This window comes from Halichondria panicea, chromosome 17, assembly GCF_963675165.1.
Source record: "Halichondria panicea chromosome 17, odHalPani1.1, whole genome shotgun sequence".
Classification (NCBI taxonomy): Eukaryota; Metazoa; Porifera; class Demospongiae; order Suberitida; family Halichondriidae; genus Halichondria; species Halichondria panicea.
In genome coordinates, this window is record NC_087393.1 from 4,829,266 (window position 1) to 4,854,701 (window position 25,436).

Sequence of the window (25,436 nt, forward strand, 5' to 3'; positions counted from 1 at the left end):
ATTGATTAACAGACAAAATAATACAGGTAGTACTGCATGGCTATATAATAAATGGACTCTTAATATAATAACAATATCACACCTAATAAGCAGACACGATTTTATGCATGCCGAGTTCAAATTGCATGCATGATAACGTATATATAACAAAAATTATTTACAAAGCTGCATTCTTGTACATGCACAAAGTCATGTGTTCGATGGAGATAACAAACAAATTAAATTGTCTCATCACTATATACTACTACTCCTCACCGATCGTTTCCCTTCAAACACTTGAGTACCACTATGGAAGGGAGAAGTGCAGGAATATGACTGTGCAGAGCTCGAGGAGGCATCACTTGCCTATATAACCAAAAGAATAACCTCTTTCAGTTTAGACCAGACCCGCATGCATGCATGCATATAGCTGTTTTATATGCATGTCGAACTATATATAGTTTCTGCTCGATAATAATGGTATATCTATCAGTATTAACATATATATATACGTATATACATGCACCTTATCATGCAACTGATGACTGCATGCAACCTATACAATTGATATTTACGCGTGCATGATGGAAATGTATTAGAAGTGAGTTTCTTAATCAGAGCCAATAATGATACATGAATCATAATTATATATATCATACCTCTGATAGCACTAGACTGGCAACTCTCTTGTCCATGTCTTTGATGTGGTGGACTCTCTGAAACGATTGACAGACAAAATAAGTATATAGTTTAGTATATACTGGGTAATACACTATAGTCAATATCACACCTAATAAGCAGACACGATTTGATGCATGCAGTTCAGGTTGCATGATAACGTATAAAATTATATATACAGTATTAACAAAAATTATTTACAAGGCTGCATTCTTGTACATGCACAAAGTCAATAAATGTGTTTAATTAATGGAGATAACAAACAAATTAAGTTTTCTTATCACTCACCTGCAGTGAAATGGAAAAGTTTAATTCAATTATGTATATTTACATGTATAGCGTATAGCGCAAAATTTTCGAGGGGCTTAATTTTTGCTGATTTCGTGAGTTAGCAAACCTACACGAAAACTGTTCTTTATCTGCTATAACGTGCAAAGATTAAAGGCGTGGCTTCCGGTAAGCAATCATTCCGCGAACATTGTGCAATGAAATGCTTTTAGAGGCCATTCCATAAGTGCCTCGAACATTTCGTGCTATACATAATAGTTAGATACTGTTTAGTCGGTATCTATGGGAATTATAAGCCCGCAGGCACTCGTAGTACCCTCGCTTCGCTCGGGATACTACAGCAGGCCTTTGGGCTTATAATTCCCATAGATACCTCCTAAACAGTATCTAACGAGTTTAGTTGCTAGGTTCATTTCAAAAACTAACCGAAAGAATGGCCGCGGACGAAGACCTAGGCCTAGACAAGCTCTTTTCTGAAGAAGTACTCGGCATAATAATGACCGAGCCCATACACCCCGCCCTCTACGACATAAATGTGGAGGCGGAGCTGGCTACTCAGAACAAAGAAAGGAGGAGGAGCTGGACGAGCCAACAGAACCTGCACAATCTTCTCTACCTAACTCAAAGCGAATGAAGCAAAGTGTCTGCAGGCCTCTTATCACGGCAGGTGCAGTGTACAGTTTGGATAGTGATATCTGCATAAGGTGAATAGGAAATCCCGGGATTGACCTGTTCAAGGATGCTTGTTTTGCTGACTTTCGAGTGTGCCTAGACTCCGAAATGAAGCGCTTGCAGAGAGCTGGACTAGGGTCACAAAAGAAGGCTGAACCTCTAATACATACTCCGTGCAACTGCTGCTACTAGACTCTACAACGCTGGAGTGGACGAACAAATGATAACGGAAAAACAACTGGACACCGAAGCTTGGAAGGAGTTCGCAGCTACAAGAGAACTTCTGAGTGTCAAAAGAAGTCAGTTTCAGACATCCTCAACATAAAGCCAATTAACATATATACTGGCACACACTGATCACTCACAGATGGCAGTGCAACAAAACTCACAAACCAACTGCTGTCAATTTATGCCTCCAAACTTTAACTTTAGTGCCTGCAACGTTATACCATCAATCTCTCTATATGCCTACATCCAACAACCAACGTATTAACAGCGACTGAACATTATAATTTTTTGTCATTACCAAAACAAAACAGTTACTTCTCTTTTTATAATACAATAATTATACAAAAAACATGTTTGAAAAACACAAAAATTAATAATGAATGGTTGTTGTGAACATGAAAATTACAGGTTTATATGAGAATTTACAGGTTAATATGGGAAATATAAACCCTGTACTGACCAATCAGATTGCTGGATTCTGGGCTACTAGTAACTAAGGTATACTATACATTACTTCACCTGCTGTTTGTGCTTGGGCTCTGCCACGGGAATAGAAGCAGGGAAGCTAGGAGAGCCGCCTCTGGAATATGACTGTGTAGAGGCCGAGGAGGTATCACTTACCTATAACCAAAGGAATGACCTCTTTTAATGACGTTTTCAGATCAGACCAGCATGCATAGCTGTTTTATATGCATGTCGAACTATAATTTCTGCTCGATAATTAACTGATAAGAATGATAGTGGTATTTTAGCTCAGCATTATAATATACGTATACACTTATCATGCAACCTATAATATAGTAATTATAATTGTTACGTGTGCATGCATGGAAATATTATACCTCTGATAGTACTCGACTGGAAGTCTTCTTGCCGACGTTGTCGATGTGGTGGACTGTCTGAGACGGTGTAGTCCCTTGCTTGCCTGGAACATCGTCGTGTTGACACTCGGATGGTGATCGACTGGAAGCCTTTTTGCCAACATTGTCAATGTGGTGGACTCTCTGATACGGTTTAATCCCTTGCTTGTCTGGAACATCTTCATGTTCATACTCTACTAGCAAAGATACTGCATTTGTGTTGTTGCTGCGTTGGGCTTTATGAAGCATTGTCCTTCTGTTCGAGTCAGTGTATATTTTATTGATGTCAACTTTTTTTTGTTTCAGTAAATCTAACACTGCTCTAAACGTATCCAACTCGTCAGAATCATATGGAATACAGTTCATGAGATAGTGAAAAGGTGTGCAATCTTCTTTATCCAGAACTTGCATAGCAGGAAGGATATCGTGTTGAACTTGATTACCGGTACATGCGTCAATAATAATTTTAAGAAACCATGGCCACATACCCTCTTTGCAAGCAATGTGGAGAAGGGTGTTACTTTGATCAAGCTTGAAAAAATTACTATGTCTTCGGAGGTTAATTCCTGTTAGACTGGATAGGACATTATGCTCAACACACAGATCAAACAGTAGTTTAACTGCTGTACGATGATGCGTTTCGAAAGCTAATTCGATGGGAGTTTTTCCATTAATGTTTTTTGCACGCAGAATTTTCTTAATTTGCTGACGATCTCCTTGGACGAAAAGACCTATTTTTTTTTGATCGACCCTAGTCCCACTCTGAATAGCACTATGAACTGGCAAATCTTTATCTTTATCCGTTTTAACAAGCTGTTTAAGAGGCATTTTCAAACTAATTTTCTCCATGATTTCAAAAGTGAAAGATGTACTGCTCCTAGCTAGGCCATGAGTTGCAGTTCCTCCGAACTTCTTATCACGTTTGTCAATTGCGTCTAGATACCCCTTATTGAGGGGTTCATCAGCCACCAGATCATCATAGTATTCTTTTAGCCACGGCTCCCACTGTAAACCCTGCATGCACATGCATACAACATAATAATTATACTAGAGTGTAGTGGTATATACCCTCGACCATGCAGGGGCGTACGCAGGAATTCCAGGAAGGGGGAGCTTAGTTAGAGGGTGTATAGTGTGTTTTCCACCAGAACCACCTACGGCGCATCTAGCGTCGAAATTTGTTGAGGTTTAACCAGAAGCCACACCTCCTAATCAATTAGTCATTGTCCAGGAAGTCAGGCTCACCTCTCCTTGTGAAATAGTGGTCCAGTGACAGTGCAGTACGCATGTGTAAGATCTCTTAGTTTAGCCACACCCTTTATTTGTGTAGCACTGTTGTTAGCTAGCTAAAGAAGCTTACATAATACAGTGCTGCATTGAAGTATCAAGTTACTATAGCTAAGCTCTTGGGCATGCTGATGGTGCCAATCATCTTTACCAGTACTGTATTGCATGCTCAAAAGTTGCACAGAGACGGTGGGACTCCTGTTAGTAATTTTGCAGAGGAAGGGGGCTCTAGCCCCCAAAGCCCTGCCCCTCCCTACGCCCCTGTCGACACTGTTGGCATCACACAACCATGACGTGCTGTTGTACAAATTATGCAAAAAAACATGCAGTATATATTATATGCAAGGGCGTTTCTAGAAAGTGCACGAAGCAGAGGGGTGTTGAAGTTTAAAAACAGTCCCTTGCGCAAGGTATGACCCCACATTAATTAGGTTGCGCCTTTTAGAATTGTGACATAACAAGAGCCAGCGTTGCAAGTGTATACTTTGCGTATATATATATATATAATTATAGAGCTGCATGTGCAGTAGCTACCCTATGCATGCAGTACTGATAGCTTCACAGTTGTCTGCTATAGGCCCAGTGGTGCTCAAGCCCACCGGCATATAGACACGCCATGCACTCGTATGAACATTGAAGCATGGTAGCAACTATATAACACAGGCTAGCCTCAATTCCAGACCGCGAAGAGAAAGGTGATAAGTACGGTTGCACGTTGGATGAGCCGCTCAAATACCAAAAGGAAACAAGAACAAAGGAAAGCCCAGATACAAAACGTCATTAAGATCTCCATTGAAAAACAGGACCACTTATAAAAGTTAACTCTCCATAATTAGTCTTGTGTATACCATATATGCTCGATCAGAGGCCGCACTCAAATAGTAGCCTCCCTTGCTAGCAAAATGAAACATTAGTAGCCGCTCTCAAATAAAATAGCCTCAGTGAACTTTGACTCTAGCATTTCTGCACGTGGCAGCCAAAAAAATCATTACTAGCAACTAGCTATAGTTACATGTACGTAGCTACAAGTAGCAGCTTGTTAGTGCTTTACAAAGACTTTCTCCTAGCAGAGTTCAAGTTTATGCAGGTGAAAACAACTTTTGATTACAAACTAAATTATCTGGAGCTAATAAACACCGCTCTTGAACAGTGGCCTCTCTTGAATTGTAGCCTCCTCTTCCAGCAAAATGGTAGCCGCGGCTCCTGATCAAGCATATCTCTCGTGTACTTTCAGTTGATTATCTATGTTAGATAACATAATTATGGTCATAGATAACATAGAACATAGATCTAATTGGTGTTACATTTATAATGCAGTGGAAAAAGTTTACAAACAAGTGCAGTAATTTTCGAGCACCACCCAGTATATAACCGGATAATCTCATTGAAAGATGACTCGTAAGCTGGCTAGAAAGTGAGCAAGTAACTGGATCTCAATATCATACTTTTATAGTTCATTTTACAACATGTGTTGACCAAGAACTGAACAGAATGGGTCCAAGTCCACCTCATATGTCTCACATTCTCTCACAAGGTAACAGCATGCCCAGAGAGTCCTTACAGATGGATATCACCAGCTATATAGCTACCATGCACTGTGCAAGCTAGCTAGCTCATAGATAAACAAAATTAGCTGAATTAATTTCACTAATATCCTTCGCATTGAAAAAGCGCTTCAATTCGAGTACAAAAAACCTGTAGTTGAGCATGCGCTTAAAATAAGATACGCTTATAGTCGAGTAAGCGCTAATCCAGTATAATAGTTATGCTGGAACATACCAGCCAGCACAGCCACGGTTTTTAGACCTCCCTCCCTCAAAACATTATAATGTCAATAAGATATTCGTAAAAATAGTGTGAAAGCATATACTGATCCCCTAATAAAAATGTACTGCACTGTATATACAAACCTCTTCACTCTGAGTCTCATTTGGGATGGTAGAGCTAGCTATAGCCTGTGATGTTTGGTTCTGGTCCTGATCATCAAGCACCGGAGATGGTGGTGTGGCCATTCTAGATAAATTCACAAAAAGAGTGGATCTTTTGGTTTCATTATTACGTAAACTGTTCTGGGCTTTTGATTGGCTTCTCTTTTGACAATCATTCATGCGCAATGAACCACACCCATGAAAATTAAACATGACTTGTGTTGGGTAAGAATCATTAGTGGAACAACTGTTTAGTCATTTTTTGTGGCTGATGCTTCTTTCAGATGGTATTTTAGCCTCGACCCCCAGGCCGATCCGTCTCCAATTAACGTATTTTTCAACTTCGTTCTATTAAAAAAAAATCGGCCTGGGACCAAGGCTAATGGTATTTGTGATCACGGATTCACATTCCCCCCCTCCCCCCCCAAAATTAATACATTATTAGAGGTCAATTGAAAACTCAAAAAGAGAAGAACTGTACAAACAGTATATTTTATATGCGTACATTGTCTAGGTGCTACAAAATGAAATTATAAATAGGATGAAAAATTGCAAGAGGGGAAAATTGAATACGTGCTATGATTGTTTGTCTGTATTTCTGGCTTTCCTTTTTGCCATCCATTCGTTGAGAGTGTCCGCCCATTTCTGTGACTGACCAGTCGGGTCCTCCAGGTAGTACGTCCTGCTCGGCTGAAGGGGGGAGGGGGGCGAGATAGAGAATATTAATACCCTCGGCAAGTTTACATGAGGATTAACCTAAAGACTACACATGGGCTGGGTAGGAATAGAGCAATTTCCTCGGCAAGTTTGCTAGGAAACAATCAAGATTAACCTAAGAACAATACATAGGCTGCAGGTGGAGCTATGGAAAATCAATAAAGTATGCATAAGCTAGGCAATGGAGTGTGCTTACTACAGTCAGTCATGCAGACTTCATTTTGGCCTATGAACTCTGAACATAATTAAGTCATGTCTGTTTACATCTATATCAATGGAACCATATCAATGGAAAAATATGTAAAGACATTATGTACTTACTGTGTGGACAAAGAAGATCTTCCAGTTCTTGACCTCTATGGTCATGGAGTCTGACAGAGGCACCTCTCCCTTGAGGTCCATATTGACTGGGTCAACATAGTAGAGCCGTGGCTTGTCAGTCAAGATGAACTGTCGCCTCTTACTGAACAGACCCTATATATAGGTGGAAACACAAACTCTTCTTAATGCACATCACACAGGCTATTAGCAATACACCTACATTGTATATATATACATACATGCATTACCCCTACACACACACACACACACCATAATCCACAGAAAAACAATCCCTTAATGTACAGTGCACAGTACATCATCACACGCTAGTTTGCAAAAACATTGGACTGCCTTTTACACACACACACGCATTACCACTACTACCACAAACACACACATTGTATAATCATCAGGCTAGCTGGTGTGCAGTGAAGCACACAATACCTTTCTCTTGTCGATGAGTCCTGTCATCACTATAAGCTCTCCGTTTACAAACTGATTCCTGGAAACAACAAAGTTCATCAATACACAGTATGTCATGTAGTGAATACGTGTACTGACCACGGTGAATCTTTGGCTTGTTGTTTGAGTTGCTCCTCCCTCTCTTGACCTTCAGACCCGGCAGCAGTCTGATTGGTCGATTTAGTGCTGCTCGGAAACAGCTCCCAGTCTGACAGCTCACTGCCTTCCTCGCTGCTACCGTCGCCGATCTAAATCATGTGACAGTCACATGACAATCACATACTGATCACATGACACTCACAAGAATGTCACTCCTGAGTGCAGACTCTCCCTTTGTGTTAGAGGGAAGGTAGGGCATGAGTTTGGGCGGAGTTTGCTCGTGGATGGTCTCCCAGTCAATATCCTCAAAGAATAGGTGATCTTTGAGAGGAGGGTAGCCACCCATCTGATCACATCCTAGCCGAGCCGCTGGGTCTAACAGCTGTCAGTGTGTGTGTGTGTGTGCGTGTGTGTGTGGGTGGGTGTGTGTGTGTGTGTGTGTGTGTGTGTATGTGTGTGTGTGTGGGGGGGGTGTGTTGTATGTGGAGCAGTTAAATGTAGATAAACATACTACATGAATGTATATCACCAATTTTAAGCTACGCAGAAGAAAAACAGTAGTGCTGCAAGCACCTACATGTACACATGTCGAATTAAAGCTAAAACTTGGCTATACAAAAACTCAGATCACAAGCAAGAATAATGAACTCTGACACTATCAGTTACAAAACATGTACACAGGTCGGTGGTGTACTCACCAGGAGTTTTGAGACGAGGTCTCTGGCGTTGTCAGGGAAACCCTCGGGAATCATGTACTCCAGTTTGGTGATCTTCTGGAAACACAGATACTCATTCCTACACAGAATTGGAACAGACAAGTCATATGACTATAATGATAGTCTCATTCTCTTGAGGGCACGGTATAATACTTGCATGGTAGCTAGCAATAGATGGTTGTTTCAAGTTGGTATACTCTGTACTCACGGTGCATGGAAAGGTGGTCTTCCTGACAACAACTGGCATAGTATGCAGCCCAGGGCCCATAGGTCAGAGCTGGAGGCAGCAAAAAGGAGAAAAATATTAACACACACTGTAGTACACTACATGTACCTAAACTATATAAAATAACAGTTAAGTTAATTCAAGCCTTTCCGACTGACTATTGCACACAAACACACACACCCCTGCACACAATCAAAACTGTTGATTGTACACAGATACACAGGCAAGTTAATTCAAGCCTCTTTCATCAATTGCTACCTGACAATCTGCAATCATTTTGTAAGCACTGGGATCATTCTCATGTGGTGGTTCCCCCACAATTAGTAGCTTTGTAGCTTAATTATCAAAAGGATATCGTCTTGTAAGAGTAATGAACTAGAACCCAGACATTTATTACTGCAATTCTTGCTCATCAAATACCGTATAGCGCAACATTTTCAAGGCGCTTAATTTCACTGTTTTCCCTCCACCTACGAAAATTAGGTCCACGCTAACGGAAGACACAACATCATTTGACTAAATAGTGCGAAATTTATTCAATGGAATGCTTTTAGAGGCATTTCCACAAAAATTAAGTGCATCAAAAAGTTCGCGCTATACACAGATACATTCCAGCCACACACACGACGTACTCATGTCATAAGTATATACCGTATAGCGTGTACATTTCGAGGGTATAAATGTTTGTGGTTTTGGCTGATTAAGTATGTACCGTGAACATTTATACCCACGAATTTATTATCGCACGCATGCATGCTGCAAAAAGGCAGCTATTCTGCGAAAACCTAACAATCTTTCCGTGAAAGTTTATATACCCTCGTCGAAATATACCCGCTATACGGTATACGTGACATGTACTGAACTTGTACCTTTTGAAGGCGACCTTGTTCTGCAGTAGCTCAGGAGACACGTACTCAGCCGTACCAACAAAAGAATTGGCTCGATCTGTAAAATAAAGAATTAAAGAAGCTATGATTATCACAAAAAACAAACATACAATTTTTAATTCAAAAATACCCCTAAGGCACTACTAAAATCAAAACTGAAGCCACTGAAGCAAGTACAATATTATACACACCTATAGTGAATATAATATACACACTACTGATTCTGAATCAATGTCATAAAAAATGAAGTTTGATTTTCACACCATTTCCGCCCTCTATAATCTTGGCAGTCCCAAAGTCGGTGATCTGGATGTGCATGTTCTCGTCCAGGAGAATGTTCTCAGGCTTCAGGTCTCTGCACAGGAAAGAGCAAAATGACATGTAAAAAGCTGATAAAATTTAGTGCTCAGTGGTTTGACAGTGGTGTACATGTACACAAACATAATATAGGGAGAATTCCTGGGGATAGGATATCTTTAGCCTTAAATTACCATTCCCTATTTCTGGATACTTTAATGCAGTGGCTCCTTTAATACTAAGCTAGGTACTGGTATAAGGCTACACGTAGGTATTGTCCAAAGAGGAAGTTTTCCTGCAATGTATTAATTACAACTCATTAAAGATTGTGTCGGACTATCGACACACCATAAAGACTGTGTGTGGATATTGATATGAGCATTGTGCCAGGAGATGGACAAACATGGAGGTGGGATATATTTGGAGCAACAAGGCAACAGCAACACCATTGTGAGACTAACGATCATTAGCATACAGGTGTATGCATTTCATTATCCCACAACACATCAGTAGGGAAACCAACTTTGATTAGGCTCAGCTGACAACACTTACTAGTTAAGGAGAATAGTTTTCCCCCAACACCCCCACACACACTCCCCCTCACACACACACACACATACTCACACACCTCACACACACACACACACACACACACACACACACACACACACACACACACACACACACACACACACACACACACACACACACACACACACACACACACACACACACACACACACACACATACTCACACACCTCACACACTCACACACCTATGTATTATGCCTTTGCTGTGCAGGTACTCGAGAGCCAGCACTATCTCAGCCGTGTAAAACTGTGCGGCATTCTCATCAAAAGCACCGACTTTCTTCAGGTACTCCAGCAACTCCCCTCTTTTGGCGAGACTGAGGCCAAAGTCTGTGGGGGCGTGGCTAAGGAAACAACAGAAGTGTAACACTAGTATATAGTATACGTACTATTGTGGGGATAATAATTACGTATTGTATATATTGAATGTAGTAGTATTTGGATAATAGTAATTTTCAGGAAGGGGAAACCTATATACAGTGTACGGATATAATACACTACATGTGAAACCTGTAATAAAGATTTGTAGGCTTACAAACCACACAAAAGTAAGACCCCCTTGACCACAACTGTGTCTCTGAGAACAGTGGAAGCTTCAAAAGAGGAAATTGGATGAAAGGACTGCCATTCAGTCGCACCTTTACAAAGAACACAGAAGCTGTATACATTATACTGTTACATACAGGACATAGCTACCATATACAACAGAAGATTATAGTGACAGGATACAGAGGTTGTCTTTGTCTTGAAAGGTAAAATAGAGCTTGACAAAGAAGGGATGGTCTAGTCTTGTGAGCACATCTTTCTCTCGACTCACGTAGGGGACCTTCTTCTCACGAATGATGTGTCTCTTGTCCAAAATCTTCACTGTGATGGGTATAATATTAGATGATTGGATTGTGCAGAAACTAGTTTTAAGTTTCAGTCATTATTGGGGAAAAAACAGAAGTCGCAAGAGCTAGTGTACAAAGCTCTATTAATGCAATCAGTTACACACTAATTAATCCTCTTTCAGTGTTTATTGCTACACACTCGCTAGTTTTTAGCAGGTGTGCTTTCTCTGACAACGGCTCAACAACAGTTAGTGCACTGTTATTCTATTTCAGTGGTGTACGTGGAGACTATAAACAACGGGAGAGCTTTACAATAGCACTGTCAGGGTCAACCGTGCAGCACTCAGTCAGAAATGACAAACATTAGGCATTAACTAAACCTAACTACAGCGATAACATACCATTTGAGGAAGTAATTTTCAACAACCAATACTCAATACTAGAAGCTATACTAATTGGTGCTTATTTATAGGCCTCTAAAAAGATCCCTAAATGGGAAGGAACTGAAATAAGACTCGAGACGGCTGCTACCAGCTGCCCCACAGTTTACCCAGGTAAAGGCACCACCTGCCCCACAGTTTACCCGGGTAAACACACACACTGAAACACACACTGAAACACAAACGTTGGGCACTTACTCGCATATTGTTTTTTCGTAACTTTGTCTGTTGCCAAAACAACCTAAAGAGTACAATAGTTGTGTGGATGGGGAACACAATTCATTACAGCATCGACACTTAACAAAAATACATGGACCCTCGGCATTTATGGGTTATAAGCCATAAGTGTATAAACTTCAATTAAATGCTGGGGCGTTCATTACTAAAACCAAAGTTCCAGGGTGCAGAGTTCAATCAAGTTTCTTTCAATAATAAATCAATGCAAATGGTACATACACTGTACACAGAATTTACCGTGGAATACGATCCCTCTCCTAGAATTTTATCAAATACAAATTCGTCCCTGCTTCTCTTTGGCTGAGCCTTTGAGTCACTATCCTCGGGTATAACCTCCTGGTGTGTGTGGAGGGGGCGTAAGTGAGTGTGTGTGGAGGGGAGCACGTGTGTACGTATATATCACTATATGAACATGTGAGTGTGGATATTTGGATCGGTACTTTAATACTGGACAAATACATGAGGTAACTGCTACTATGCAAAGAGTGTACAAAGAGCTAGCTACAGTTCAAAGTTTTTTCAGAGACAAAATAATTAAATTTGGCACAGAGACAAGATTAGACTCACCTTCTCTGCTGGATTCGCAGCCATATCCAATTCCAAGTTGAATAGACAGCTTAACCAGCTATAGATGACACTACTATAGCTACTATAAGCCTTGGAAATAGGCTCAGATTTTGCGAAGAAAACTCTAGGCAAGATTAATAGTATCCGGTCTATACCCGGAAGTTAAAGCTATGAATATCCGAGAAAGGAAACGTAAACGAAAATTATTAGTATCCGGAAACTTGACCTTTGAGTATGCGGAGAAAGAGAGGTGAAAGAAAGTGAACGGGTCCTCAAAGAAAGATTAGGAAGATGAGTGGTCGAAAGGTTGGCCAGAAGGCGTTTGACTGGGTAAAGATATCCTCCAGGATACCTCGGGAGGCCAGGCCAATGTTCAATACCTTCAGGTCAAGACACGAAACAAACAAGGCAAAGTAAGTTGTGTGTGCACTAATTAGAGCTCACAACATTAATATGTTTTGTCCAACACACAGCCTGTTAGCCTACACTGAGAAGCCAGAGGCCATTAACTGGGACTTGTATAGAAAGACCGTCAATGTGCCTGGACTAGTGGACAAGTTTGAGAAGTCTTTTTCGTCGGTCTCTGTCCCGTACCCAAAGGACACTGGCACGGCTGAGATCGAGAGCAAGAAGAAAACAATTGTAAGTGGCACAAAGTTTGCCCTCCTACATTTGTTTGTTTGACGGTGCTGTGCATTTGTTCTTACGTGCAGGAAGTACAAGTAGCTGAAGCTGTAGCAGAGTCAAAAAAGAAAATAGCCCAACTAGAAACAGAGGTATAAAATGAATGTTTGCAAACAACAATTTATGCTCATATAAATTATTTTTTCTTTTGTAGTTGATCACAATAAATGCGGAGAAGTCGTATGAAGACATGACGGTAAGAAATAAGGGAGTCTGTGTGTGTACAGTGTCATTATGCTCTTCTTTGCTGCCTCAGGTGGACGATTACCTCGCCGATAAGCCTGCTCTACGTAAAAAGATTGATGACGACACAAGAAACCACGTCTGGTACCTTGGAAGAGACTAGACACACGACGTGTTTCAGACAGTTCATAGAGTTAGAGCCTAATTATCAGTGCCTGTACTGTTAGCTAGAGATCTCTTTGTTAATATTGTTGCACTGCATGTTTGTTCAGTGAATATACATACCTTTATTTATGGCCATTTTTTGATTGGGAGGGAGTACCATTGAATTAAAGAAGCCAAAAACATTCTGATTCATGCATGCCAGCCCCACCCCCTTTTTCACACCTGACTCTAGCTAGAGTTTTTCACTGTATAATTATCATGTCAACGATATCGATTAAATAGGAGCGTGTACAATGTAAATTAAGCAATCGTAATAATTATATGTAAACGGAAATCAGCATTACAGCCACAGTTCATACACGAGTATTATAATTATATAATCCAGCTGGTAGAGTTGGTACGGTCACTGCTAGTCTTCACCTGCTGCTGGACCGGGACCGATCTCTGTGCCCATTGCGATCCCTGCATGCACAGAAAAAGCAGTAAAACAAGAACTTGAGAAACTCATTTCGTATAGATTCATACATTTGTACAGTTGCAGTATCATAGTACATATTCCATTCATGACTACTGTGCGGTAATGCACACAACAATCAAAATACACATAACGAATATAAGTACATTATTATACTGCTACTGCTTCTCAATACGTTGTCTGATTAGAATAGATTAGAATGGCAAAGAGAGTGAGTGAGTCATCATGATGACCTGAAACATCAGACACACACAAAAACGAAGGATCTGGTAAAACCACCATTGGACACAACAAAAGACGTCAGGTATGTGTACCTGCTCCTGCTGCGATGTCTCCGCCTCTCCCCAGACCTATCCCTCCGCCTCTCCCCAGACCTATCTCTCCGCCTCTCTCCAGACCTATCCCTCTTCCTCTCACGACTCTTACTCCTCTCTCGGCTCCTACTCCGCCTACTCCTGCGTCGCTCACGGCTACGGCTACGACGAGTCCTCTCTCGGCTGCGACTGCGTCTGCCTCGTTCACGACTACGGCTTTTTCGTCTCTCCCTACGATCAGAACTCCTGTGGAACAAAACATACGAGTGTTAGTATGGAATATTACACTATATGTATTGTTAGGAATGGCATCACTTTTGTAGCTTTTTAGCATCTGACTGTTATATATTTCTGCAGGGAAGGATCAAATCTGAAAACTGACAGCTCAAATAATTTGTGGAGTATGTATACGTAGGCATACAGTTGACAACAAAGGCAGGCTGGAAAGCACGCTTGATTGAACAGCTACCAGGGAATTGTATGGAAATATGTACATTGCTTTACGATAAAAAAATAAAATGCAGAAAAACAGTACACATCACGAGTGTCTATATTGACTTGACACTACATCACACAGTAGAAATGGGGACTTAAATTAAGAATGGACAAAACTTTAATTAGCTTCAATTAGGCTAACATAATTATGACCGTTAATTTGTACCTTGACCTGCGTCTCTTCTCCCTCTCCTTCTCCCTCTCCTCCCTCTCACGCTGGTGCTCCTCCCTCTCCTTCTTACGACGCTCCTCCTTCTCAGCAATGGTCTCCTAGAGATTGAGTATTAACACACGTACATCAACAATGTGATGTTTAAAAGGTGAACATGTAATTAGTGTATTTTTTAAGTCTAGCATACGATAATTTAGCTTCTAAAGTGACACATAAATGTAACCCCCTAACTCTAAGCTAAAGGGTTGGGCCATGTACATATGCAACAGTATACACAGAATTACCTCTAGGTGAGCAATCTTCTCCCTGATGGTCACAAACCCAATGTGCAGTTTGCCTCCGAAGTGGTCGGCCAGCCTCCGGTCGTTGTCGTACATGCTCAGAAAGGCACCACACACCTCACATGCTCGCAGCTTCTGCTGTTGCTGGGCGTGGCGTGGTATGGCATTGTGGTACTCGTCCTCCATATTCTTCTTCCTCATCTTTATCTCCTCCACCTCGGACATCATGGCCAAGGATTCGTCCACTTTGCCTTCTGCTCCCAATCCTTCGGCTTTGGCTACTTTTTCTCCAATTTGCACAGACAACTCATGGATCTGGTCCACCTGCAGTGAAGTACCTCGTACAATAGCTCTGTACTATCAACTTCATTCAAGCTACTTCAACATCATTTTAGCACTTGGAAAATCTATTGAATTCTACGGGTAGTACATAATACTAGCAGTAAAAGTGTACACTATAGTCTGGGTAGACCACACACACACAACAGCTACCTCACAGGTTACAAATACAGTGTACATGCACATACTGTACTTTGAACTGACAACACTAAAGTGATCGGTAACATGTTATATCTAACTGCACCAGCCCACACACCCACTCACACCCCCACACACCCACACACACACACCTTCTCCTCCAGACCAGGTGCCTCCTGAGTGAGTGTGAGCCTCTTCTTGGCCGACTCTATCTTCCTCTCGTTGTCAGAAATGAAGGACCTGTGGGGCAGGTAAGTCATCCACACCACTGTAACAATGTTTTGCGAGCATCAAATGTTGTGAGCACTACTAATTGCTTTGCAAAAATATGATGGTAAAACTTGAATGACTATCACAATCCTTGCCAGATTGCATGCAAAGTGTCAACATTTCTGCTAATTTGGCTCAATCGCGAAAGGTTTTCACCCACAAAACATCGTAATACAGGAAACATTAGCACACTTACAGGCTATACATGTTTCTATAAAGTAGAGCCTCTAGTAGGTAAGTCACAATCTAGCATGCCCTCACCTGAGGTAGTTGAGCACCTCTTCCTCGACGTAATAGTCTCTGTTCTTGGAGGCTTTCTCGTACTCTTCTTTCAGCCCTACTGAGTGGATCTTGGGGCAGTCACCCATCTCAACTCTCTGCGGGGGGTCGGGGGGGTCGTATTAATAGAACAGGTGAAGAACAATAAAAGGCTAGATACATAATCTACAGTAGTGCTTAATATTACATGTCTCACCGTGTTGGTGAAGAGAGAGTTCATACATATGCCCAGGAAGAAAGGATGGCAGACATCTTTGTCCATAAAGTGCCTGAGCTTGTCATCATCATCCCCTGCACAAAACAAAGAGCTCTAGAAACACACACAGCAACTACCTATAGATAACACACACACACAAACACGCAATATTAGTTTTCTATAAGTATAATTATGTACTTTATATTAATAAGGTGCATGTGTGTATATACATGTAGGTAGGTTGTCATACATGACCATGTGTGAATGGTTTCTCTTCCATTTGGAGAGGATGCCTCTTTTTGCCGCAAACACAGCTAGCCAGTATGCAATTCAAAACTTACCTCTCGCATACGTTACTGACAGTAAACCACACCCCCAAAATACTTTCTATCCGCGATGATATCAGTAATCAAGTAATTAAAGTAAGTATCTTATTATATAATTGCAACAAAACTCACTCAGCAAGCTTTTTTCCCCCGAAAATTAAGGTACTCGCGTTTCAATAAGACGTAAATAGATGGCTGATGACTACTACGACATAAATGTCTAGAGCTACTTGTACTTTTAATTTATTATGACGTTTGTGGAAAAACGTTTAATCTGCTACAAAGTAAGTACGTACGTAACCACGGACGTTTAACTCACAGCACAACAACTCACGGTTTATCAATCAATCAGACGTACATGGTGTAACATAGTTCTACAAGAGTAGAGACATTACATGCTCATCATTCTATATTAATACACGTACTCAAAAATAAGCTTTCTTTAATACAATAATGCCAGCTTTGTGTGAGAATCACAATGGCCACTCACCGTCTCTGTTTTGGCCCATGAGCTGGTCCAGCATTTTAGCCATCTGTAAGTGGGCAGACATCTTCGGCCGTGCTTCTCGACAGCTACAGTACAGCTAGCTGGTTTCAATAACCATGTGGCGTCGTTTAGAAATACCTCCACCCACTTCTTTGCTCAATCAATGGCCGGCGGACATATAAACAAATATATGTGCAATGAGTTGGTTTGATTCCAGCTTCTCCTTGGCTAAGAACGCCTTTAGCCAGGCTCAAAAGTCCATAGACAAAGTACTAGACATCAAAGAACATAAAGCAGGGCAAGAGAGTCTTGAAGAACCTCGTAAGTTAGAAATAAACACTGACGTACGTGACACCAATATACGTTACATCGTGTATTCCCGTTCAGATGCACTCCCAAGTTCTGTGGAAACGGCGAATGCTAAGAGTTCGAAATCACCATTTGAGACTAAATCTTTTTCGAACCCTCACACACCCCATCGCACTGATACACAAAACTCCACCCCACCCCCCACACACACTACATTTGATTCAACTTGGGGCCAGAGTGACTCCGTGTGGGGAACTCCCTTCACCTCACCACCCTCTAAGGGTTCAGGGTCCAAAGACTCGAGTTCAAAGGTCACCCTACCGGCAAGCAGTCAGGGGTCATCAACGGTCAAGATCACACCCACTGGTCATCGGACAAAGCCGAGACGATCCAAGAGCCATGCTACCTCCACACCCATTGGGACAGGGGGTGGGGTGGGAGGGGGCGACGTTCAAGGTTTAACCCCTGTGAAACCCATCGATGAGGGGTTATCGCCAACCACTGACAAGTCTACAGACTCTAATATTATGATCGCATCAGACGACGGTAATGAAAAGAACGAACATTTAATAGATCCCAGTGATAAAAACACAGAGCTAATTGCACCATCCACTACACCTAAAGAGGCTTCAACAGACTCACGACAAAACGATAGTTCATTGGATGGAGATACACAATTGGACATTTCTAAGCGTACAGTTACAGCGCTGCCCCTCCATGACTCACAGCCGTCTGCCCAATCAAATTCTATTGGTGGTGGTTCGGGAGAAGTGAAAGTTGCCGACAAAGAAAATAAAGAAGAACCTACTGCCTCTGTAAATGAGAACTTACCTAGTACGTGTATGGATGCATCTGTACCGATGGTAAAAGACGCAATTATTGATAAATCTGTTTCAAAAGACACTAATAAAGTTGAAGCTGATACTTCTGACCCAGTGACTGGTAATGGTGGACTGCATGATGTCCAACTATCTGTACCTAAAGAAGTGGCTGACCCACTCCAGAGCCATGACATCATTGACACAGTTTCTGAAGGAGATGCTACAGCAGGTACCCTCACTGGTGACTCTAATGAAGGCTTGCAAACACTGACAAAAGTAAGTTATAATTGTGAAGTGAATGTGGTACAAATTAAATAAATGGCGTACTGTGCATTCAATATTATGTTTTAGCTAGTGTGTCCATGTATCTACATATTGGTGTAGTAGTAAGTGTAAGTGTTCCGAATATGTGATAAAACTTCTTTTATTTCTTTATCTCTCCGATGTCCCTCACGTAGTCGTATGCGTTATCCTCTGACATGTGTTGGGTCTTTCCCTTTAGGGCTGATTTCATCTTCTTCAATAGCTTGCTTCCAGGCACGGTTTTACTGTGTGCGGAGAGACCATTCATTTAAATGTGTGCATAACCGTTCTACAATTTGTGGTCTAGAATGGAATGTGATTGGCTATACCGTACATGTATAGCGGGGTTATTTTCGTATGGTGAACATTTTTATATTTTTCATATCAGTAGAGCATCTATGAATATTAAAACTGCTCTGGTACAATAGATTCAACGTAGTAACTAACTATCCTGAGCTGTACGATTAAACGAAAATTTGCACCAACGAAAATTACCTGCTATTATAATTATGATATATAATTATGGTAGAACCTTGAGCTAAATTAATGTGCTCACCTTTGACCCCCGTGGTCCACTATCTCATAGCCAGATGAATCTTTCTTTGTCTCCCCTAAGCCCCTCACATAATCGTACGAGTCATCCTCTGAAATCTCTGTACTTTTCTTCTTCAATAGCTTGAATAGTTTACTGTCTTGAAGCTTACCTCCGCTGGGTGTACTCCCACTCTGATAGTCGTTTATTACATAATCGTTTTCATCTTCTATGGAATCATTTTCAACCATGCCTTTACCCTTCCCTTTTGACTTGGATTTCTTTTTATCTTTCGATTTTTCGCCCTCTTTCCACGGCCCAGGAAGGTCGTAATCTTTCTCTGTGTCTTTCGTTCCCATTAGTAACTTTGTGTAGTTACCGTCGGCTGGCACTGCTTCTATGCTGACTGGGCACTTTTTGTCACCCTTTTTCACTCCTCTGAAATCCCTAACATAATCGTATTCGTCATCTTTTGACTTTCCCTTTGATTTGAGTTTCTTCTTATCTCCTTCCCTGCATAAAGATATCTCATTTATATGCCACATAGATTTCATATTATGTACCAACCACACTGACACACGTAATACAAAAGCATAGCACTTATACCAGGCATATTTAACCCATTTGTGTAATCGTAATGCAAATATCTCCTTTGTAGTGCATACCACACTACATTCCACACTACATAGTCCCCTGGGGAAACCATCCACTTGCCCTGAGGCTCATTATAATGTTTATACATGACTGTACAATTGATGTATGCACTTTATATTCACTCACTTTTGACTTTCATCTTGCTTCGGTTTTATTGGATCATTGTAATCGTTGTTCTCGTAGTAGCTAGTGGGCTCCTCCGCAATCTTCACTTTCTTGGCTTTCTTTTTGTTTTTTGATTTCCCTTTACTTACAGGGCTTTTCAGTTTGTCTCCCTCCACTCCATGGTAGTCGTTATTCTCGTAATAGCCAGGGTCTGCCTCAACGCTCGTAGCCGTAGCCGTAGCCGTAGCTGTAAATTCTTTGAGTATCGCGTCAATTGAGCTCCTACCCTTTGCCGAAGCTTCGGGGACGTCGTAATCTTTCTCTTTCTCTTTTGTTCCCATTACTAGCTTTGTATAGTTACCGGCAACTTCTGGTGCAATACTGACTGGGCGTTTTTTGTCAGCTCCTACTCCACCCACACCTTTCAGTTTCGGTGTCCCATCATAATCGTTATTTTCATACAGGCCAGTGTCATCATCTTCTACGAATGCTGGCTGACGCTTGACTTTTCCTTTCAACAGCTTGAATTTCTTGCCTTTTGTTTTCTCACTGCTTGCAGCTGTCTGATCTTTCCACGGCCCAGGAAGGTCGTAATCTCTCTCTGTGTCTTTCGTTCCCATTAGTAACTTTGTGTAGTTACCGTCGACCACTTCTCGTGGCACTGCTGCTATGCTGACTGGGCGCTTTTTGTCACCTCTTATTGCTCCTCTGCAGTCTCTCACATAATGGTAGTCATCATATTTTGATATTCCCTTTTTGAGTTTCTTTGATTGGCCTCCTCTATAAAGAAATGGATACGTATAAGTACTGTACTTTAATTAACGTTAACTGCGAAGTGTTGAACTCACTTTTGACCTTCGTGGTCCACTATCTCATAGCCAGATGAATCTTTCTTTGTCTCCCCTAATCCCCTCACATAATCGTACGAATCATCCTCTGAAGCCTTTCTTTTCGGTTTTGATTTCTTCTTCCCCTTTGGTCCAGGTAGGTCAATCTGACAATAATCGTCATTCAGGTCGTCTGTTGGACCAATGGCCAGATCCTTATCTCCGAGTACATGTACAGTCACTGTATCGTACTGGTGTGAGGAAGTGTCTTCTACTTCTTGTCTTCCTTTCAGAAGTGTGTCAGAGATCTTTTGAATCCACGCCATTTTGTACTGTAAGCTAGTATATATATACAGCTGCTCTATTAATGCACGTTCAAGTTATTAGTAACTCAATCTGCTTAATGCTTCTCATGCGGTTACGTACGTCTCTGTAGACTATAAGATAACCAGTTTTAACTGATTCTTAGCATTTGTGACAAAATGTACGTACTTCTTAATTAATTGGAAGCTGTGGGTAATTTGTCCAGCTGTGGGTAATTTGTCCATCCATCATGCAGGAATGTCTATTATGCCTGGAATCATCTCCCTCTAGTTTGATAGTTTGAAAGTATTGCATTTCTCTGCATAATATCTAATCACATGCTTAGCGGGCTGAATAATTGCTAGACGTACTTGAACAGAGAACTTGCTAGTCCATGTAATTATGTGTGTGTGGGATCATAATTATAGAGTAGAAGAGGGATTGGAAACGGAAGTGATTCACGTGATGTTTTACAATGAAGTCTATGTAGTGGCTCTGGGACCATCCGTGTATCTCCTCATAACTCCCGCAAAAGCCCGGGAAACTTATTGTGTCCAAAGCATACATCATGTCTTGAATCCTTGAAAACATGCCATCTCTATATATTGTCTATCCTTTCGATCAGACACACTTGAGTCTGTGTAGCTGAAATTAATACTGTATACCAATTAGGCCACAACAAGAGGTAGTTCTGTTTCTGGTCAGGTTGCTTGCCTGATTACGTGAGGCCAAGAGGGACAACAGCAACTGAGCCACACATATTTGCAGTGTCATCACTTTTTTATTTTTCACAGTTTGTCTTTAAAAACAGTTTACAACACAATAATACCATCTAAATAACATACAGGAAGAGGTATTTTAGGCTTTGGAAACCAGAACATTGAACTGAGAATTGTCTCTATATCAAACACCTATATAATTATGTCCTTGCACTAGCTTGAGCCATTGTACGTGCTTGCTCTGTATCAAAGCAAAAAAGCAAAATGAGACCACATAATTATTGTGTTAGCATAATAACATCTTTCATTGCAAAATACAAGATAGTATATACAAGATACAAAACACTAGCTTACTGAATATTGAAGTGTTGTAGGTGGTGCTGTACATGTAATTATTGCAACACCCACTCAACCAAAAGTGAGTGGGTGTGGTTTGCGCATGCGCATTAGGTGTATTGCTGAAAAAACAGCCCAGTGAAATATTGAGCGGCGGATGGACCAGAAACAGAACTACCTCTTGTTGTGGCCTTAAGTTGAAAGTTATAGTGTCGGCTATAATTACACATTATGTGTGGGGGTGGGTGATAGATGTTCGTGATGTCACTATTCATGGCTAGCAAGTAATTATGTACGTACTCTTACAAGTTGCCCTCCCATAATTTAAAGGGCTGCATATGAATTGTAATAGGGCTATAAGCATGTTCATCTGTAACTAGCTGAATGATTCAAGAAAACTATAGTCAGCTTCAAAATAAGAATTGATTTTCTGCAAACAAGGTCTTAAATATAATTTACATGTTTGAAATGTCCTTCTTTACCGCTCCTTTTTTACTATGTGCGTGTATATACAAATACAGTTCGTGTACACGTGACAATTGAATTATATTTCTCTCGCGGCCGCTATAGGAGTCTGCCCGTCTGTCCGAGTTGCTTGAGGCTAGAGAGAGCAAGATGATGGACATGAGTCGACAGCTAGTAGCCCTCACAGAGGAGAACCAAACCCTCCAGTCACAACTAGCCGAGGCACGGGAGGCGGGGCTAACAGACATTGACGAATTGAGGGCAGAGTTCACTCAGAGAATTGGCACATCAGACAAGAAACTGCAAGCTGTCAGTAAGGTGGGTATAGGCAGTAAATGTTTGCTCTAGATAGTGTTTGTACGAACAAACATTCTTTATATGTTTTCTTGTTGTGAGGTGTACTGTATTGTTTGTGTATGGTAGTGGTTGGAGTCAAGTGTAACTAACTAACTGTGTGTACACAATCTGTAGGAGAGGGACAGTCTCCGTAAGCAGCTGCAAGCCATTCAGAATGAGCAGTCTCAACAGTAAGCCCTATGCATGCACTCCACGTACGTATAGTCATGCATTGTATATAGTGTGTACTTTGCGTAGTTGTAGTGTTGGTCGAACTTTATTGGTTGTTGTGATAGCTCCTGGAGTTCATTGGAGTCCATAACCAAGAACATTCAATTTCACGATATGTTTTTTGTAGCTCTCAGAGCTCTATTTGATGATGTGATTTGATTTTGACGTGCCCCGGTCAAAAATCGATCATTTATAGCGTTTGGTTTGTTCTTCCAGGAAGAAGTCACAGTCAGACTCTCTCACTACACTGCTTCAAGAGAAGGAGGAACAGATAGCCCAGCTTATGGAGGAAGGTGAGAGTTCTTTAACCCCCCACCCCCCTACACACACACACACAGCACTTAGCTCTGTTACGTTGCAACGACAACATAGTGCTTTGTACATAAACGATAACTCTACTGTAATACATGCATACCTCCCCTTAGGTTAATTAATGGAGATCTAGTTTGATTTGTGTATCACAGTGATCATGCGCACCAAAGGCTAAAATCACACCATTGGCACCCCCAGTGCTGGTTATGCCCCTCCCCTCGTGCTAACTGTTTCATTTGCCACAGGAGAGAAGCTATCTAAGCAAGAGCTGCAGAGCAACAGTACCATCAAGAAGCTGAGGCAAAAAGAGAGGCAAAACGATCAGCTGCTCTCATCACAGAAGTCAGTAAATTCTTGTATTCTTGAACACTGTGTTGTATACGTATATTTGTACTGACAGTGTGTGCAATGACACTTGTGTGTGCCATAAACTTAGTCTTAGTTCAGAAAGGAGGGTTCGCCATCACTGAACCGTTTTCAACTTCTGTTATACACTCAGATGGATAGCAATTAATGCATATCGTAAGTTTTGCTTATCCCCAACTGTAGGCAGCATATAGAGGACCTGGAGAGCAAGGCGGTCAATCTCAAGGAACAGTGTAAGAAGAGGGATGAGAACGAACGCAAGTACCAAGGTAACACATGCACATGCACATGACATGGCACTAATGATAGTGATGTACTGTATCGGATGATTTCCAAGGGTCTAAAACTATTGATAGAATTTTATGGAGAGCAGTTGTCTTTTTGCTGTATTGGATTGTTATGGACCATCAAAGTTTACCCTGAAAACAGGCCTGATTTAATACATGCATAACCCACCTTTTTTTTTTACAATTTGAACTCGACTGATCTCTATAAACACACCACAATTATTGTAGACTATCAAAGAGTTACTAAATACAAACATATTGAACACCAACGTAATGGCCCTAAAACAATCCATAATTATAGCTTGTGGAGCTGCAGTTTTACAGTTGTCATGTAATAAGGTGGAAACTACGTACATGCATGAATTGTATTCAGATCCCTTATCACCTTACAGAATCTCTTGGCCAGTTGAATGTAATAGCGGAGCAGCAAGCTAAAGAGCTGACTGCACTCAAGGTATATAGCCATTCTCTTTGTACGTATCTCTGTTGTAAGGTGTGTCATGTCCCCCCTCCCCCCGTTCTCTCTAGACTGAGAGGGATGCTCTGACTGACAAAGTGAGGAGCTTGCAAACCAACCTGGACAATGCTTACAAGTACGTGTGTTGACTTGTGGTTACACAGTGTGCATGCATGTGTTACTACATGTAACATACGTATTTGTTCAATATTTTTGTGGTCAATTATAATATGTCCCTGAGGCATTTAATTATAATTATGTACAGTGTATACACACACGCACACATCTTTCCTCATTAATAATAGTATGTCTACTGCTTTCTTCTCTCTGAAGGGAGTTGTCAGATCTACAGAAAGAGAATGCAGTCAGCCAGACAGCTGCACAGGAGGCGGCCATTTCAGCCCAGTCCTCCGCCAGAGATGAGGTGATGGGACTGTTAGAGACACAGAAGGCAGAGACACAAAGAGAGAAGGATGGCCTACTGTTGCAGGTCTGTGACCGAGAGGGGGGGTCATGTGTGCAATGTAGCTGGGAAGAAGAGGTCTGACATGCGTGTCACAGATCACTACAAGTTCAGTGGATTGATATATCATTTACGGTCATGTGGTAACGTCCAGGCCAATGCATTGCACTTGTAGTGATTCGTACACGCATGTCGGACCTCTGGTATCAAAATATCTGTATAATTATTATTGGAGCTATTTTATTATCTTTCATTCTTAGCTGGATGAACTGCGCATGTCCATGACTCGAGCAGAGCAGCTGTCAGCTAGAAAAGAGGACCACCTGAGGCAAGAAATATCCGATCTACAAGAGGTACGTAATTACATGTACATGTTTTTAAACTCCTATTAACGGGAAATTCTGTAATTTTATGTAGAGGCTACAAGAAGCCGAAACAAGGAATCAAGAACTTACTTCCACCATTTCACAAGGTATGTACGTACATCATGGCA

General features: G+C 41.3%; 6 protein-coding genes across 7 annotated transcripts in view; 2 read left to right on the forward strand and 4 right to left on the reverse strand.

Annotated features, from left to right (window-relative positions):
* Position 1: 1 nt before the first annotated feature.
* LOC135351704 (uncharacterized) lies at positions 2-6,088 on the reverse strand. Its single transcript, XM_064550777.1, has 5 exons — positions 5,903-6,088; positions 2,688-3,719; positions 2,365-2,466; positions 639-695; positions 2-345 (listed from the first exon to the last, which is right to left on the reverse strand). The coding sequence occupies exons 1-5, from the start codon at positions 6,002-6,004 to the stop codon at positions 235-237; spliced, it is 1,404 nt and encodes a 467-aa protein (XP_064406847.1). The 5' UTR covers positions 6,005-6,088; the 3' UTR covers positions 2-234.
* Positions 6,089-6,358: 270 nt separating this feature from the next.
* Positions 6,359-12,478, reverse strand: LOC135351713 (3-phosphoinositide-dependent protein kinase 1-like). Its single transcript, XM_064550791.1, has 14 exons — positions 12,314-12,478; positions 11,984-12,082; positions 11,708-11,750; positions 10,966-11,103; positions 10,422-10,566; positions 9,612-9,703; positions 9,331-9,406; positions 8,444-8,512; positions 8,218-8,314; positions 7,722-7,901; positions 7,520-7,668; positions 7,403-7,460; positions 6,959-7,111; positions 6,359-6,610 (listed from the first exon to the last, which is right to left on the reverse strand). The coding sequence occupies exons 1-14, from the start codon at positions 12,335-12,337 to the stop codon at positions 6,497-6,499; spliced, it is 1,437 nt and encodes a 478-aa protein (XP_064406861.1). The 5' UTR covers positions 12,338-12,478; the 3' UTR covers positions 6,359-6,496.
* Positions 12,479-12,532: 54 nt separating this feature from the next.
* On the forward strand, positions 12,533-13,470 carry LOC135351715 (ATP synthase subunit d, mitochondrial-like). The gene is made up of 5 exons (XM_064550794.1): positions 12,533-12,726; positions 12,787-12,955; positions 13,027-13,089; positions 13,152-13,193; positions 13,254-13,470. The coding sequence occupies exons 1-5, from the start codon at positions 12,605-12,607 to the stop codon at positions 13,341-13,343; spliced, it is 486 nt and encodes a 161-aa protein (XP_064406864.1). The 5' UTR covers positions 12,533-12,604; the 3' UTR covers positions 13,344-13,470.
* Positions 13,471-13,595: 125 nt separating this feature from the next.
* LOC135351714 (putative RNA-binding protein Luc7-like 2) lies at positions 13,596-17,261 on the reverse strand. 2 transcript variants are annotated; one of them, XM_064550793.1, is made up of 9 exons: positions 17,121-17,257; positions 16,965-17,004; positions 16,305-16,399; positions 16,091-16,206; positions 15,712-15,799; positions 15,086-15,406; positions 14,796-14,899; positions 14,135-14,380; positions 13,596-13,807 (listed from the first exon to the last, which is right to left on the reverse strand). In XM_064550793.1, exons 3-9 carry the CDS (start codon positions 16,368-16,370, stop codon positions 13,762-13,764), a joined length of 987 nt encoding a protein of 328 aa, XP_064406863.1. In that variant the 5' UTR covers positions 16,371-16,399; positions 16,965-17,004; positions 17,121-17,257; the 3' UTR covers positions 13,596-13,761. The 2 variants fall into 2 exon arrangements, with proteins under 2 accessions (XP_064406863.1, XP_064406862.1); XM_064550792.1 differs by lacking the exon at positions 16,965-17,004 and having other exon boundaries at positions 17,121-17,261.
* Positions 17,262-17,301: 40 nt separating this feature from the next.
* LOC135351710 (TATA element modulatory factor-like) overlaps positions 17,302-25,436 on the forward strand; it is an 11,502-nt gene continuing 3,367 nt past the window's right edge. The window contains exons 1-12 of the mRNA XM_064550788.1: positions 17,302-17,438; positions 17,505-18,523; positions 22,597-22,809; positions 22,963-23,018; positions 23,275-23,351; positions 23,616-23,712; positions 23,920-24,005; positions 24,416-24,477; positions 24,552-24,616; positions 24,814-24,970; positions 25,204-25,296; positions 25,361-25,415. Of these exons, the coding sequence (XP_064406858.1) occupies positions 17,315-17,438; positions 17,505-18,523; positions 22,597-22,809; positions 22,963-23,018; positions 23,275-23,351; positions 23,616-23,712; positions 23,920-24,005; positions 24,416-24,477; positions 24,552-24,616; positions 24,814-24,970; positions 25,204-25,296; positions 25,361-25,415 (2,104 nt within the window). The 5' untranslated portion in view covers positions 17,302-17,314. The remainder of the gene's footprint in view (positions 17,439-17,504; positions 18,524-22,596; positions 22,810-22,962; positions 23,019-23,274; positions 23,352-23,615; positions 23,713-23,919; positions 24,006-24,415; positions 24,478-24,551; positions 24,617-24,813; positions 24,971-25,203; positions 25,297-25,360; positions 25,416-25,436) is intronic.
* Positions 18,515-21,191, reverse strand: LOC135351711 (uncharacterized). The gene is made up of 4 exons (XM_064550789.1): positions 20,690-21,191; positions 19,863-20,621; positions 19,107-19,595; positions 18,515-18,795 (listed from the first exon to the last, which is right to left on the reverse strand). Exons 1-4 carry the CDS (start codon positions 20,992-20,994, stop codon positions 18,672-18,674), a joined length of 1,677 nt encoding a protein of 558 aa, XP_064406859.1. The 5' UTR covers positions 20,995-21,191; the 3' UTR covers positions 18,515-18,671.

Excerpts from the sequence above, each read along its gene's own strand:
- LOC135351704 (XM_064550777.1), bottom strand. The coding sequence starts at position 6,004 with ATGGCCACACCACCATCTCCGGTGCTTGATGATCAGGACCAGAACCAA. Across the intron at positions 3,720-5,902 it reads ATGAGACTCAGAGTGAAGAG|GGTTTACAGTGGGAGCCGTG; the intron begins GTTTGTATATAC and ends ATGTGCATGCAG. Across the intron at positions 696-2,364 it reads AGCCCAAGCACAAACAGCAG|AGAGTCCACCACATCAAAGA; the intron begins GTGAAGTAATGT and ends CAATCGTTTCAG.
- LOC135351713 (XM_064550791.1), bottom strand. The coding sequence starts at position 12,337 with ATGGCTGCGAATCCAGCAGAGAAG. Across the intron at positions 9,704-10,421 it reads AGCAAAGGCATAATACATAG|AGACCTGAAGCCTGAGAACA; the intron begins GTGTGTGAGTGT and ends TTTCCTGTGCAG. Across the intron at positions 7,902-8,217 it reads ACCTCGTCTCAAAACTCCTG|CTGTTAGACCCAGCGGCTCG; the intron begins GTGAGTACACCA and ends ACACACTGACAG.
- LOC135351715 (XM_064550794.1), top strand. The coding sequence starts at position 12,605 with ATGAGTGGTCGAAAGGTTGGCCAGAAGGCGTTTGACTGGGTAAAGATA. Across the intron at positions 12,727-12,786 it reads CACGAAACAAACAAGGCAAA|CCTGTTAGCCTACACTGAGA; the intron begins GTAAGTTGTGTG and ends TCCAACACACAG. Across the intron at positions 12,956-13,026 it reads AGAGCAAGAAGAAAACAATT|GAAGTACAAGTAGCTGAAGC; the intron begins GTAAGTGGCACA and ends TCTTACGTGCAG.
- LOC135351714 (XM_064550792.1), bottom strand. The coding sequence starts at position 17,181 with ATGTCTGCCCACTTACAGATGGCTAAAATGCTGGACCAGCTCATGGGC. Across the intron at positions 14,900-15,085 it reads AGAAGATTGCTCACCTAGAG|GAGACCATTGCTGAGAAGGA; the intron begins GTAATTCTGTGT and ends CTCAATCTCTAG. Across the intron at positions 14,381-14,795 it reads GAGAAGAGACGCAGGTCAAG|GAGTTCTGATCGTAGGGAGA; the intron begins GTACAAATTAAC and ends TTTGTTCCACAG.
- LOC135351711 (XM_064550789.1), bottom strand. The coding sequence starts at position 20,994 with ATGGCGTGGATTCAAAAGATCTCTGACACACTTCTGAAAGGAAGACAA. Across the intron at positions 20,622-20,689 it reads GTGGACCACGAAGGTCAAAA|AGGAGGCCAATCAAAGAAAC; the intron begins GTGAGTTCAACA and ends ATTTCTTTATAG. Across the intron at positions 19,596-19,862 it reads AAGCAAGATGAAAGTCAAAA|GGAAGGAGATAAGAAGAAAC; the intron begins GTGAGTGAATAT and ends ATCTTTATGCAG.